Here is a 12,839-nt window from a genome sequence, read left to right on the forward strand (position 1 = left end):
AACAGGTCATTTATGTAACTTGAGCCCAATCAGAAAGGCTTACAAATCTATTTGGATGTGTGTTACCTAAAATCAGATTCCTTCAAAATAAAAGTACAAAGAATGCAGTTGCAAACTAGTTATTCTTCCTAATTGCTTACTCTTTGTGAATGTAAAAAACATTCATTCTAAAGCAAAGTTATAATTTAGATACTGAAGGGCGGCTACGTGACGATATTGAAAAGGTAAAGAGTGTGGAAGTAGTACAGACTTTATTAGAATGATCGGGTGTATTTGAGATTTGTTGACACAATTTTGAAAAAATAATTAAGATTAGCGAGGATTTCATTCTATTTTCAGAGATAAGCAATTTTCTATCATTTAAAAAAACGTAATTGAAAAAGTAAAGGCTATGGAAGTATACCAGACATTGTTTGAACACTCTGGTGTCAGTTTGAGGTTTTATATTAATACAAATATTATAAAAGTATTTTCACCCGGTCCCTAACGCGACGCTGCAAAGTAGCGTCTTCCGAATGAGACGAATGTCGAATGTAGAATATGAAACTAACTTCATCTCACCTCGGTCTATCATCCTGTCTAAAATTTAAAACAGATGCAAACGGTGGCAACTTGAATGAAACTCAGGTCTGTTACTGTGCGACGGAAGTGGGCAATCCCTACGCCTAGCCTACGGCTTTTTGCAACGCGGTCGTGCTTCGGTTGATCCACCTGCCTCAGCTGATTGTAGCTGTAACGATAACAGCCTGTGTAGGGGGACTGGACAATGTTCTCTCGCCGCTCAACATATTTTTCACAGTTTTAACTCTCCCCAGGAAGAATTGCGACGCCCTTCACTCAGTTTTGTAGCCCTAAACTCCCACACTACGATATACGCCATCGCTTCCGTAGAATCACCGAAGCAAGGTAAGCTAGATTTCGAAGGACAATGTCAAGCTGTCACAGCTACTGCTAGCTAGAGATAAAAGAACTCTATACTTGTGTAATGTGCAAAGGATCGATAATGGATTATGTTTTTACAATTTTTATTGGTCAAGGTTAGGGTGATCATTTTAATGCCTAGTCAGGTGGCCTGTTTATTGAAATTTGTCACAGCCATCGACTTCAATTCGCTTGCATTCAGTTCACTAAATGTTACTAATCAGTAAAAGGACCCACATCATGGCAACCCCACTGAAAAGGACCGCACTCCTCTGCCAATACACTACACTTCTCAGGAAGAATTATACGAGTTGGCAAGAGTGATGTAATTGTATTGGCTCATGCATACAGTGCTACAATCACAACGCGCCAGCCTTTTATGATTAAGTAACAAACGAAACCCCTGTCACCCATTTCCTTCACAGGATACAGCTTGGTGAAAATAGTTTACTTGCCCCCGTTGTGGATACCCTGGAGACAAACGGGGTGGAGGCAGTTGTAGGTAGAACAGGCGCTACTTAAAGTGAGCTCTCGTCTTCCCCCATGAGTAGCAGCACTGGCCAACGAGTTCTACGCTCCCGGGCTGCCAAGGCAGGTCATGGAGCTTCAGGAGCAACAACAACATCAACATGGCCCTCCCAGGACCCAAACATGGACTCTTCCTGTAGTTCAACCTCCTCAGTGGGCTCTACCACTCCCTGTGGCGGCGGGGGGAGCCCCTGTCTCCTGGGTAAGTTAATGCAACTGCCGGCCCCACCGCTGTCTCGGCACCAGCTGAAGAAGTTGGAGGAACACCGGTATAGCAGTGCAGGTCACTCCCTGCTGGAGCCCTACATGCAGCCCTTCTGGGAGTGGCTGGTGGCCCGGGTACCCACTTGGATGGCCCCCAACCTTATCACCATTGTGGGCCTGAGTGTTAACATCTTTACCACCTTGATACTGGTCTTCTACTGCCCAACCGCAACTGAGCAGGTGGGTCCAGTCAGCTACAATACAGTGTTGGTAGGGGATTATAATTTAAATGTCATTTGACATTGTATTTTTTATTGTTTACTCCAGACTGTTACTTTAGCTTGTGGATGGAGAAACATTCAGGAAGGAGCCTATATTAACAGCACTCAAGATTAGAATTGAACAGAGTCACAGTTCATAAAGTGCCAACCAGCAGCTATAGATTGCGTTCATGCAACATGTCTGCAAAGACTGAAAGTAAAACTTCACATTTCACCACAACTTCCTTTTTAAGCTACATTTCTCAGGGATGGGTGTGGGGAGATTTTTCGCACGTCACCACCATGTACTCACTACTTTGCAACAGGTCAAATGTCACCATGACCCCGGCATTTCAAGCAAACCTTTGTTGTGTAAGACCAAAGCGTGAGGTGGAAGTGACATGTTCATGGGGTCTGCTCCGTCAGTCATCAGGCACCATGTTGGCTGTTGCATCATGTTGTGATATGTTTGACTAATAGGTAACGATTTACTTTCAAACTACAATTGCTGATAGATGATCAACAGGCTCATAAATGATTTCTAAATGTTCCAAATTTACCAAAATTCTGCCTGCAAAACATACTGCACAACAAATCAATGCTTCAAGTTGTTTTGAACAAAGTTAACAAAATAGTTTGAGCTGAGTTGAACATTACTCAGTATACTTGACCAGGACCAACCCTTCTCCTCTGTCTGGTCTGCATGGTTCAGTTCTGTCAGTCTACTCCTGGGTGGCCTTACTCCCTGGGGATCCCTTACCAGGGCTCCTAAGGACAGGAACTAACTGTCCTTGCTTCTCACATTACAAAACTGGCCTCTGACCCCTCCCCCCCCCCCCCCCACACACACACACACCACCTTCCTGCTCTGTGTTTAACATAGAGGTGACATCAATATCACGCCAGTTCTGTAAAATAAAACAAGCTATTGTATGCGTCGTTGCCAGTGAATAGTCGTTCCATAGACCCAGCTGTCTTGTGAGGCCTGTGAGCTACATTTAGACAGGGTTGATTGGACCACAGTGAACATATCTGAGGACTCGATGTCCCAGCATATGATGTCTAGCTAGTTTTCCGAAAGGAACAGTAATTATCAATGTGTCTCATCTTTGCCTAGGGCTTAGCTGTACTTTCCAGGGTAATAATCTTATGGGAGGCTTAACCATCAGTGTAAAATCAAAAGGCTACTTGTGGTCATGACCCTCAGTAGATTGAACTGTCTGGGGAGGTGTGAGGCAGACCAAACGGAGCATTTGCTGTGTTTTCTCTCCTGTTATTGCTAGCCCAGGAATTGATTGATTAACTACAAAGTGATTATATGTCGTAACGACACAGTTAAGGACAATCAAGGTTGCCTATCGTTTATTTTCCCAAAAGTGGATGCTTAAAGAGCAGAGTGGTCGTGACTGGATTTGACACGAGTTGTAAACGAGGTGGCATGCGGCTGTCCCCCCCCCCCCCCCATCATCATCCTCCCCCTAATCAGCCCAGCCTCTCCCTGTTGTTCACCTGTCCTATCGGCTCGGTCTGTTATCAGAGCTGCTTACACAGCGCAGTGTCTGTTTGTCTCAACGTTACTCTACTATCAAGCCTGACAGTTAGCTTGGTAAATAAAGCAGGTATCTCTACTACTGGGTCAATATTGTGGGAGCAAAACATAGATATGGAGTAAGGCGAGAGGGAGAGTAAGGGGAACCGAAGACGGACGAAAGAGCCCTTTCCAACGCCACTCTTTGTCAAAACAAAGCGTCGGAAGCACAGATGTAATGATGTAGTTTAAAAAAATAAAAATAAAAAACACTTGGTTTTAATTTTCAGGCACCTCTGTGGGCATACCTGACTTGTGCACTGGGCCTCTTCATCTACCAATCCCTGGACGCCATCGATGGGAAGCAGGCGCGTCGCACCAATAGCAGCACTCCTCTGGGAGAGCTCTTTGACCATGGCTGTGACTCCCTTTCAACAGGTGGGTGAGCACACAGGAAACACTTCACACTGTTCAAGCAGATTCAGTCAAAGGCATAGACCACACTGAAACAACACAGTAACTAACAGAACAACGGAATAGAATGACGCACAATAGAATGAAGTACAGACAGTACTTTGACATTCTCGCCAATGTATGACCCATTAAGATGTCTAAACAAGTGCACAAAGCTAGTATCTCTAGTGTAGACGCAGTCTGGAAACAGCATAGAAACATCCTTCCAGTAGAGAGGGACGTGATACAGAATCTCCAGACATTTGAATACACAATAGTCTGTACACATTTCAGTTGAGACAGTTAAGACAAGCTATCATCTGTTTTCAGAGCGTGCATGCATCAACCTGGCCGTAAGCATACAGCCAGCCCCCCCTCCCCCTTCACATCTATGCTCATAAACTGGCTATACCACTCTCTGAAACTTAACCTCCGCCCTCTTCCACTGTTCTTCTCCCTCAGTGTTCGTGGTTCTGGGTACCTGCATCGCCGTCCAGCTTGGCACCAACCCTGACTGGATGTTCTTCTGCTGCTTCGCGGGCATGTTCATGTTCTACTGTGCCCACTGGCAGACCTACGTGTCGGGCACCCTGCGCTTTGGCATGTGAGTGGAGGGGCGCGTTCTGGTTCGGGGTTTGCTATGAACTATGGTCAATGGCAGCTACGGCCAGAGAGATAAGATTAGTACACTAAGAGTCAGCTTTTTAGTCAATCTGTGTTTTCGGACATCTTCCAGATAAGGCTTATCTACCATAGATTTCCTCCTTTTCCGTCCGAGAGATACAGTATGGATGAGTTTGGAGGTTTGTTTTGGACTTCTTCAGAGCCATATCTTCTCTTCCCTGACTGCCCTGTTTGGCAGATTTTATGCCACTGAGTTACAGAGCTGTATAGTTCTTGTGCAGACTTGTAGTGCAGCGTTTGCTCCTGAGTTCTGGAACCTGATAAGATACCCAGCGCCCGTAGCATCTAGCCAATCAAGCCCCACTTCCTGCACAAGACTATCCAATCGGAGAATTTGTTGCCTCATGTCTCAATTTCATTCTGTCATTTTGGTAAGGAAGGCTGGTTGATTTCTTTGAATTTACTATTTGGTTTGTATCTAGATATCTATTCATATCTATTTGTTATAGTATACTATTATTTGCGTCTAATTGTTTAGTTTTGATTTTTAAATTGCCGTAGTTTGTGCTAGGGGGCGCTGTGCATGTTGTTTTGGGTGCTGTGTCCTTCAACCCTGGCTCATGATCCCTCTGCTCTCTCTCTCTCTGTCTGTCTGTCTCTCTGTCTGTCTGTCTCTCTGTCTCTGCCCGCTCAGCATTGATGTGACTGAAGTGCAAATCTTCATTATAATTATGTATTTGCTGGCTGCCATTGGAGGAACAGCTTTTTGGCAGTTCTCGGTAATCTATTTACACATATGATTACACCCCAACAAATGTATTATAACAATGATCTACTTAAACCAATGAGACTAACGCTGTAATAATATTCAACCTGTTTGCTTCTATGCATAAATGATCATATTTAAATGAACAGTAAACAAATAAAATTAAAAAATAAACGTAAAAAATTAATGTAAGTTACTAACTGCACCTTGGTTGAGGTGTTTGACTAATATTGTCTGTGTGGTCGTACAGTATGTGGAAATCAAAAATGTGTTTTCCCCCCCCCATAGATCCCTGTGGTGAACATTCAAATAAAGATAGTTCCAGCCATCCTTACAGTAGCAGGGGTCATCTTCTCCTGCACAAATTACTTCCGGGTCATATTCACTGGAGGCGTGGGTAAGAACGGCTCCACCACTGCTGTAAGTGTTCCGACTGAACGCTTCTTCCTGCTCTCCAAAGAAGACAATTGTAGACGTTAGCAGAACAGTTATGTTACGAGTTACACAGCACGTCTTGTGAAAGTGTTTTGGTTTTAGCAGTTGCTTTTATTCTAAACGGTGCACAGAGGAGGATTTGAACCTGCAAACTTTTGTCTTAAATCCACGTTCTTTTCCTTCAGGGTACAAGTGTCCTGTCGCCTTTCTTCCACATTGGAACTGTGATCACTCTGGCCATCATGATATACAAAAAGTCCTCCGTCCAGCTATTTGAGAAACACCCCTGTCTCTACATCCTGGCGTTTGGCTTGGTGTCGGCCAAGATCACCAACAAGCTGGTGGTGAGTGACGACAAACTGCCAACTGCCATTTCTGACTGAAGACTTCAGTCAGAAATCACAAAAGGGACAACCTTGTCTCTCTCTCTCTCTGGACAATGTTCAAAGTTGCGCTTTTCGGCTGACAGTTAGTTTTGACTCCTGTTTTGACTTTCTGTCTCAGGTGGCCCATATGACCAAGAGTGAGATGTACCTGCATGACCTGGCCTTCCTGGGGCCGGGCCTCCTCTTCCTCAACCAGTATTTTAACAGCTTCGTCGATGAGTACCTGGTCCTCTGGGTGGCGCTGGTGAGTCCAAGCTGGGTCTGCCTATCAGTTTGAGCCAGTCAGTCTTATCAGTCAAAACCTACACGTTCCCACACTCCTCTCCCCATTGTGCTGTGACATGCTGGCCTGAGCTGGGTCCAGTTACCCAGAGTGTGCTGTGCCGCAGGTGCTAATGAGATTAGGAGCAAGAGAGGGAGAAAAGAAGAGAGGGATTAGTTCAGAGGGCAGAGAAACAAACCGATAACACAGAATGGAGGGATTCAAATAAAGGAGGAGAATACGGAGCCATGATTTTGAATCTCATTTCCTCAGGTGTGGTCCACTGTTGACCTGGTGCGCTACTGCAGCAGTGTCTGCAACCAGATCGCCTCTCACTTGCACATCTTCGTGTTCAAACTCAAACCCCCCGGCCAGTTCAGCAACGACCCCTGGTGACCCCTGGTGACCCCAGGGATGGCCGTCGCTGCGACCAGTGGTGACCTCACACCTGGAAGGAGGCCCTCACCTGCCTATCCCTGTCTCAATAGGCTGCTTATTGGACGAGATGAGAGGGGTCTCTCAGTATTAGCCAATGAAAAGACAGGCGCATAAGTGGAGTGGTAAGAGGTGATTTAACAAAAGAAAAGAGAGAAAAAAATGTAAAGGAAAAAATAATTTATTCCTATATTAGTGGTGTGCAATAACCCCTTTCTTCAGTTGTCCTGTTTAGTATGTAAGGATCAGAAGAGGATAAAAGAGCTGTTGTCTGTTGATGTTAATGTTTTCCCAGTATAAAAGATAACCACTTAAAAACAATTTATGAGAATTAGAAGTGGTTTAACCAAAAGGTATTGATTGGAATTTATATTGCATATTATAATCTTGTCACTGTACATTAACTCATTTTTGGATGAATGAAGCACGCAACATGGAATGGTTTGTGGGAAGGCATAGTGTTTACCCTAACCCAAATAATACAATTAGCTGCAGGATACAATTTGACTATATATTCATGCGTTAATGTAAGAGCAATATGAATGTTAACCAAATGTCTGTCTTTCTGTCAGTAGCTGTCGCTACTTATAGGTTCAGTTCATCGAAGCAACTTTCAGCTTCACTCCTGAAAACGGTTGTTGTCCTGAAGCTGCTGTTTAGAGGGGATCTAGGGTGTTAAGTTCAAATGATCTGAAAATAGATAGATAGGAACCGCGCACTCTCGTGCACTTCGGATTTTTTTTTTTTAAACGCTCTTCTTAACTGACTAAGTTGGTCTTATTCATATTTTGACTTCTCACTTGTACTTAGTAAAGGTAGGATGGTATTTAATCATTTCTTTTGTTACAACCCAACAAACCAAGATAGCAAATGCCTCATCATGTTTACATTACATGGCTACGTTGTTTTTTGTGTTTTTTTTGTGTGTGTGTTTTTTCCCCCCCCCATCTCTACAAATGTACAAATGTGTTCAACTTCTGTATGCTTCCAGTCTGCTTGTGCCATATGTGTGACAGAGAGGAAGGGTTGTTACTGTAGCTACTTCGACGCTGGCACGAGCCTCTAGGCAAACTGAGAAGTGTTCGGCCTCTAGTGATGTTTTAACAGCAGCTACTTTTTGCGTGTATTTTACTTTAATGTCCCACAAGTCATCTGTCACTGGATTGAATGTACAATTTATTCCGTGTTTGTCACGTGGCAGGTACCAGAGCTGCTAGCATGTTCGGTAGCAATGTTTGAGGGACCTTTGTTACACATCCTCACTCCCGTACAGTGTTTACCGTCTCCTGTGATATTTTGCTACGTTCGGTTCAGAGCTGGTTACAGTGTTCGGTGGGAACGCGTCCACTTAAGTCCCCTTTTCTACTCAAAGGAATTGCGGAGTATGTTAAACGCAGCACAGTAGAGCAACAGCTGCCTTAAGCGTATTTGTTTGAAGGGTATGATGAGATTGTCGGTTGCTGCGATTCTGTGTGGCCTACGTGAGCTCATGTTATCTCAGAATCCATCTCCCCCAGCGATTATACGTCGCTGCAATGTCAGCCTCCGTGGTTGTTCTTCTTGACTGTGAATTCTGGTCCCTCGGTGTCCTGTGGGTCCTGTCTGTTTTCAGTACGACAAGCGGGTTAATCGAAGGGTTCCTGAAGCAGGTTTTCTAGACGGTTCTGCTTTAGACAAGGATTGGCTTTTTCACCCTGATCTGCCGCGCCGTCCGTAGTCAAAATAACCCCTTTGTTTTGTCCCCTACCCCTACTGATTCATTAAACAAATATCGTTCTTGCCCGTTCTTTCATGCCCTTTGTCCTCTGTTCGTGGCGACCATTTACCCACTGGCCCTGTCTGTATTAACAAGGCTAAAACCAGTAGAAATGTCGTCGCTCATAGACCCTGTGGTTCTCATGCACGTTCGTTTTATGGATGTACCTCCAGCTGTTATGTGGTCCGAAAGCACATCCATACCTAATAGCAGTTCATTACCATATCTCCTCAGACGTGGTCATTATAAGTTGTTCTAAGAAGTGGAAAGTTTGCATCCTTGTCCTTCAGGTTTTAGTGTTGAATGAATTTCAAATTTAAGTTTTTAATTTAATGTTTGATCAGTTGTAGCATTTCTGTAAAGAAAATAATTATTAATTTTGGAATAAACAAAAGCTTATGTAAAATAAAGATGGCTATATTTATGATAACAGATGCTTGGTTTCTTTGAGTGTTCTGTGAAGATCCGGTTCCTATGACTTATCCTCCAGATATGCATCACATTTCTTTTGTGTGTCCAAACGAAAGTGAAATCACGTTGAGAGTCAGCTGACTTGGCTGTGGAAGTAGGAGTCACAAGATCTCGGATTAAGAGAGTTGGGTTAAGTCTGAGGACACACAATTACATCTCCCAACTTCCTGGTCTACTATTGCAAGTTTTGATTTTTTGAAGAAGAAGAAGACCTACATCTCTTTGTGACTGCAGTCTGTTAGCTGAAGGGATGCCTGCTTCACTGCCCTTGAAGGAGATTTGACTGTACTGGGCTCACTGTAAGTGACATTTTCCTTTCAGAGTGTGTGAACTAGTTCCTTCGACATACAGAGGCTTTTCGAAACAACTAAAATGGTTTTTGTATTGCTATCTATAAGAATTCAGCACACCGTGGTAAGTTCAGCTGTAGGAGCGTGCTAACCCATGGCGTGTGCGTGTGTGCCCCAGGGAAGCTTCTGTTGATCTGCCCAGGGCAGCATGTGGTGTTTCCAGAAGGGTGTGTGTGCCCTCCCATCTATCCTGGTAATCTGGTCGTCGGCCACCTTCATCATCAACTACGTGATCGCTGTTCTAATGGGTCATGTTGACCTGCTGGTGCCTTATATCAGGTACTGGACCTAACAACCTGTGTGTGCCACATTTTGACTAACATGTTTTGATACACAGACCTACAAATGATATGTTGCAGGTCAGAAATGCAGTAGTGCCACTGAAACAAGTGTAAGACCTAAGCAATGCTTTCGATCAAGCGTTAGACTGTTTGTTCTGATGGCACTAGGTGTGCTGTGTTAGCGAGCGGATAAAGGGACTGGGGAGTGTTAGTCAACATTTCCTGTTGATGATTCTATAGCGTCTTGTGGGGGGGATTGATGATATGATTCAATATTCTGTTTCTGTGGTGATGGTGGTGTGTGTGTGTGTGTGTGTGTGTGTGTGTATATACAGTGACACGAGTGCTGATCCTCCTGAACGTTGTCTCTTCGGTTTCATGCTGAGCATCTCTTCCTTTTTAGGTAAAAAAAATCGAAACACCTCACACGTACTGACACACATCATCCTCCATATTAGGTAACAGTTGTGGTGTACTGCTGTGGATGCATGGTGTTCAAACATCTGGGACGCAAGGCTGGGGCCGTTTGTAAAGACAGTGTGTAGTATGTACAATTGTTTGTTTTATGGCCTGTTTTAACAGCACAGCTTTTAAATGACGATTTGTTATTGATACGTTGGAGAGAAAAGTTGTTGCTGTTGCCTTATTGTATCAACCCTGCCCATGTCAGACAAACATGCCCACTCCTGTTAGCCCACATTTTCTGCAGTTACAGCTGCCAAAATAACTGACTGCACATCCATACAGTATCTGCATGCCCATAATATGAATAATATATGTCTGTACCTATGTAAAACTGAGTGTTTTGTTCCTACAGGTGTAGCCACTGTTTACGTCCGGTACAAGCAGGTCCAGTCCCTGGCACTAGGGGGCGAACACAGTCTGCACCTCCTCAACTGTGCGGGCCTGGTCCTGGGCATCTTGAGCTGTCTGGGCATGTGTGTGGTGGCCAACTTCCAGGTGCGTGACATCCAAAGGCAGGGAGAGAGTGAGTGGGGGAGATACGCAGCAAAGCTCCAAGGGCTGCGGGTTAGGGTTGGACTCCAACCAAGTTCACTGTAGTCTTTTTTCCCTTCCCCTTGGCTGTAGTGCTTTTTAAACATCTAGCATCTAGATAGTTTTGTTGTGAGTTGGAGAATTTTGGAAATATCATCTGTAGAGACGCTTTCTGCTACTCAGCATGGCCCGTTAGGGTTGTGCGACAGATGTGGGTTGAGAAACGGTGTATTTGTGACGTACTCCGTCTGCAGAAAACCTCAATCATCTCGATGCACCTGGTTGGAGCTGGGCTGACCTTTTTCATGGGGGTGTTCTACATCCTGGTGCAGACAGGCATGTCCTATCGCATGCAGCCTCGTTTCCACGGCAGGGACATCCTGTGGGCCCGCACTGCCGTGGGGCTGTGGACCCTGGCTAGCATCATCACTGGTAGGAGACTGCAGCTGTGTCACACACACACACACTTTCTCTCTCACACACACACACACTTTCTCTCACACACACACACACACACACACACTTTCTCTCACACACACAAACACTTTCACTTACATTTTCCCCTATCTTTTCTCCCTCTCTCTTTTTTCCAATTCTCCCATTCTCTCCCTATATCACCCTCGCTCTCTCTCTCTCTCTCTCTTTCAATCTCTCTCTCTCTCTCTCTTTCAATCTCTCGCTCTCTCGCTCTCCCTATCTAATCTCCCTCTCTCTCTCGCCCAGCGTTTGTGTCATCCGTTATCCTGTATGACGACCTGCCAGGGGTAGATGTGACCAGTAAACTACACTGGAGTCCTGGGGAAACCGTAAGTAACCAGACTCTGCTGTCTCTGTGACATCACACTGTGAGGTTCGTGTTTTGGCTGTTGTCTGATTGAACCCCTCCCCCGCCCCGCCCCCCTCCCTGTTGCAGGGCTACACAGCTCATATGGTCAGCGCTGTAGCGGAATGGTCTCTGGCCTTCTCCTTTGTCTGTTTCTTCCTGACCTACATACGAGACTTCCAGGTGAGAGTCTACCCATAAACGCTTTTTGGGATCCTGTGATGTTAAGGCACGGGTATGAGTCAGTGGTAGGGGGTTTAACTACAGGTTGTGAGACCGCAGGTTCAAATCCCCCCTGCCACCTCTGTATATTCCGTTGGATAAAACCGTACTGGTAATTGGATTTATTATTTAACAAACGCTTTGATCCAAAGCAGCGTTCAAATGCAGTGCGTGGGGCAGATAGTCAAGAAGCTTCTTGAACTGCACAGTTCTGTTTCCATCCAAGAGGAATGAAGCTGAGAAGGAGATGGATTAAAAACACTTCATCTATGGATAATCCCTGCGCTTGTCTGAGTCATTTTCCCAGCAAAGTGAGATCAGAGGTCTGGTGGGATTGAGACCGACACTAATCCCAGTGTCCTGTGACCTGCGCTGACCTGCCACTGGGGACTGGTTTAGAGACACCAGGGTCGTTTATGGCTCAGGGGTTAGAGCATTTGACCCCAGATCCAAGAGGTCACAGGTTAAATCCCGTGTGCTGTATGTCTCTGGATAAAAGCGTGTGCTAAATGAATACATTTGACCATGAAACGTCTCTCCTATTTCTTTCTTAGAAAATGGAGCTTCAGGTGCAGGCTATCCTGCAGAGTAACCACCTGTACGACTACAACCATTATGACGGGAGGACACATGTGTACCACGGAGAGCACTCCCCACTTCTGTCTGGAGGCCTCTGAACACACGCCCCCTTGTGGCCAACTGGCAAACGTCCATGCCAATCCGGATGATGACGTTACCAACTGTATTTTCTCACTACTTATTTTTAGACTTCTGTTACTACAAGTGGATAGACTTGATAGGCTGCCTCAACTATACTTTCCCTCATGTTGTGTAACATCTGTGGTTTTGGGGAGAATGTGACAAAAGTAACGCCAGGAAAGAACGTTTAGAGTAATACTCGGAATACTGGAACATTGTTATATGTAATGTATGTATTGATAATTTCTGTTATAATCTAGGGAATCAAAATACAGAGAATGTGATAGGTCAGGTCAGGTTTGATATGTAAATCTTTGTTATGTGCATTTTGTTTTTGATATGTCTTTTCTATGTGCTGACGCAAACCTCTTACTGTAGCGCTTCAAGTATTGTACTTTTCTAAAAGTAAATGTAATATCTTATTTAATATATTCAGTTT

General features: G+C 44.6%; 2 protein-coding genes across 3 annotated transcripts; both read left to right on the plus strand.

The window, feature by feature from the left end:
- The first annotated feature begins 494 nt into the window (after nt 1–494).
- LOC146252554 (choline/ethanolaminephosphotransferase 1-like) lies at nt 495–8,992 on the plus strand. The gene is made up of 9 exons (XM_084680821.1): nt 495–906; nt 1,347–1,893; nt 3,732–3,879; nt 4,357–4,498; nt 5,213–5,297; nt 5,573–5,704; nt 5,905–6,063; nt 6,224–6,349; nt 6,641–8,992. Exons 2-9 carry the CDS (start codon nt 1,465–1,467, stop codon nt 6,761–6,763), a joined length of 1,344 nt encoding a protein of 447 aa, XP_084536947.1. The 5' UTR covers nt 495–906; nt 1,347–1,464; the 3' UTR covers nt 6,764–8,992.
- A 101-nt stretch (nt 8,993–9,093) lies between these two features.
- dram2a (DNA-damage regulated autophagy modulator 2a) lies at nt 9,094–12,814 on the plus strand. Of its 2 annotated transcripts, none has more exons than XM_084680824.1 (8): nt 9,094–9,328; nt 9,498–9,658; nt 9,996–10,063; nt 10,478–10,620; nt 10,911–11,088; nt 11,380–11,462; nt 11,570–11,662; nt 12,256–12,814. In XM_084680824.1, the coding sequence occupies exons 2-8, from the start codon at nt 9,528–9,530 to the stop codon at nt 12,376–12,378; spliced, it is 819 nt and encodes a 272-aa protein (XP_084536950.1). In that variant the 5' UTR covers nt 9,094–9,328; nt 9,498–9,527; the 3' UTR covers nt 12,379–12,814. The 2 variants fall into 2 exon arrangements, with proteins under 2 accessions (XP_084536950.1, XP_084536951.1); XM_084680825.1 differs by having other exon boundaries at nt 10,989–11,088.
- Nucleotides 12,815–12,839: the final 25 nt, after the last annotated feature.

This window comes from Hypomesus nipponensis, chromosome 18 (assembly GCF_054491055.1).
Source record: "Hypomesus nipponensis isolate SF chromosome 18, ASM5449105v1, whole genome shotgun sequence".
In the NCBI taxonomy this organism is placed as follows: Eukaryota; Metazoa; Chordata; class Actinopteri; order Osmeriformes; family Osmeridae; genus Hypomesus; species Hypomesus nipponensis.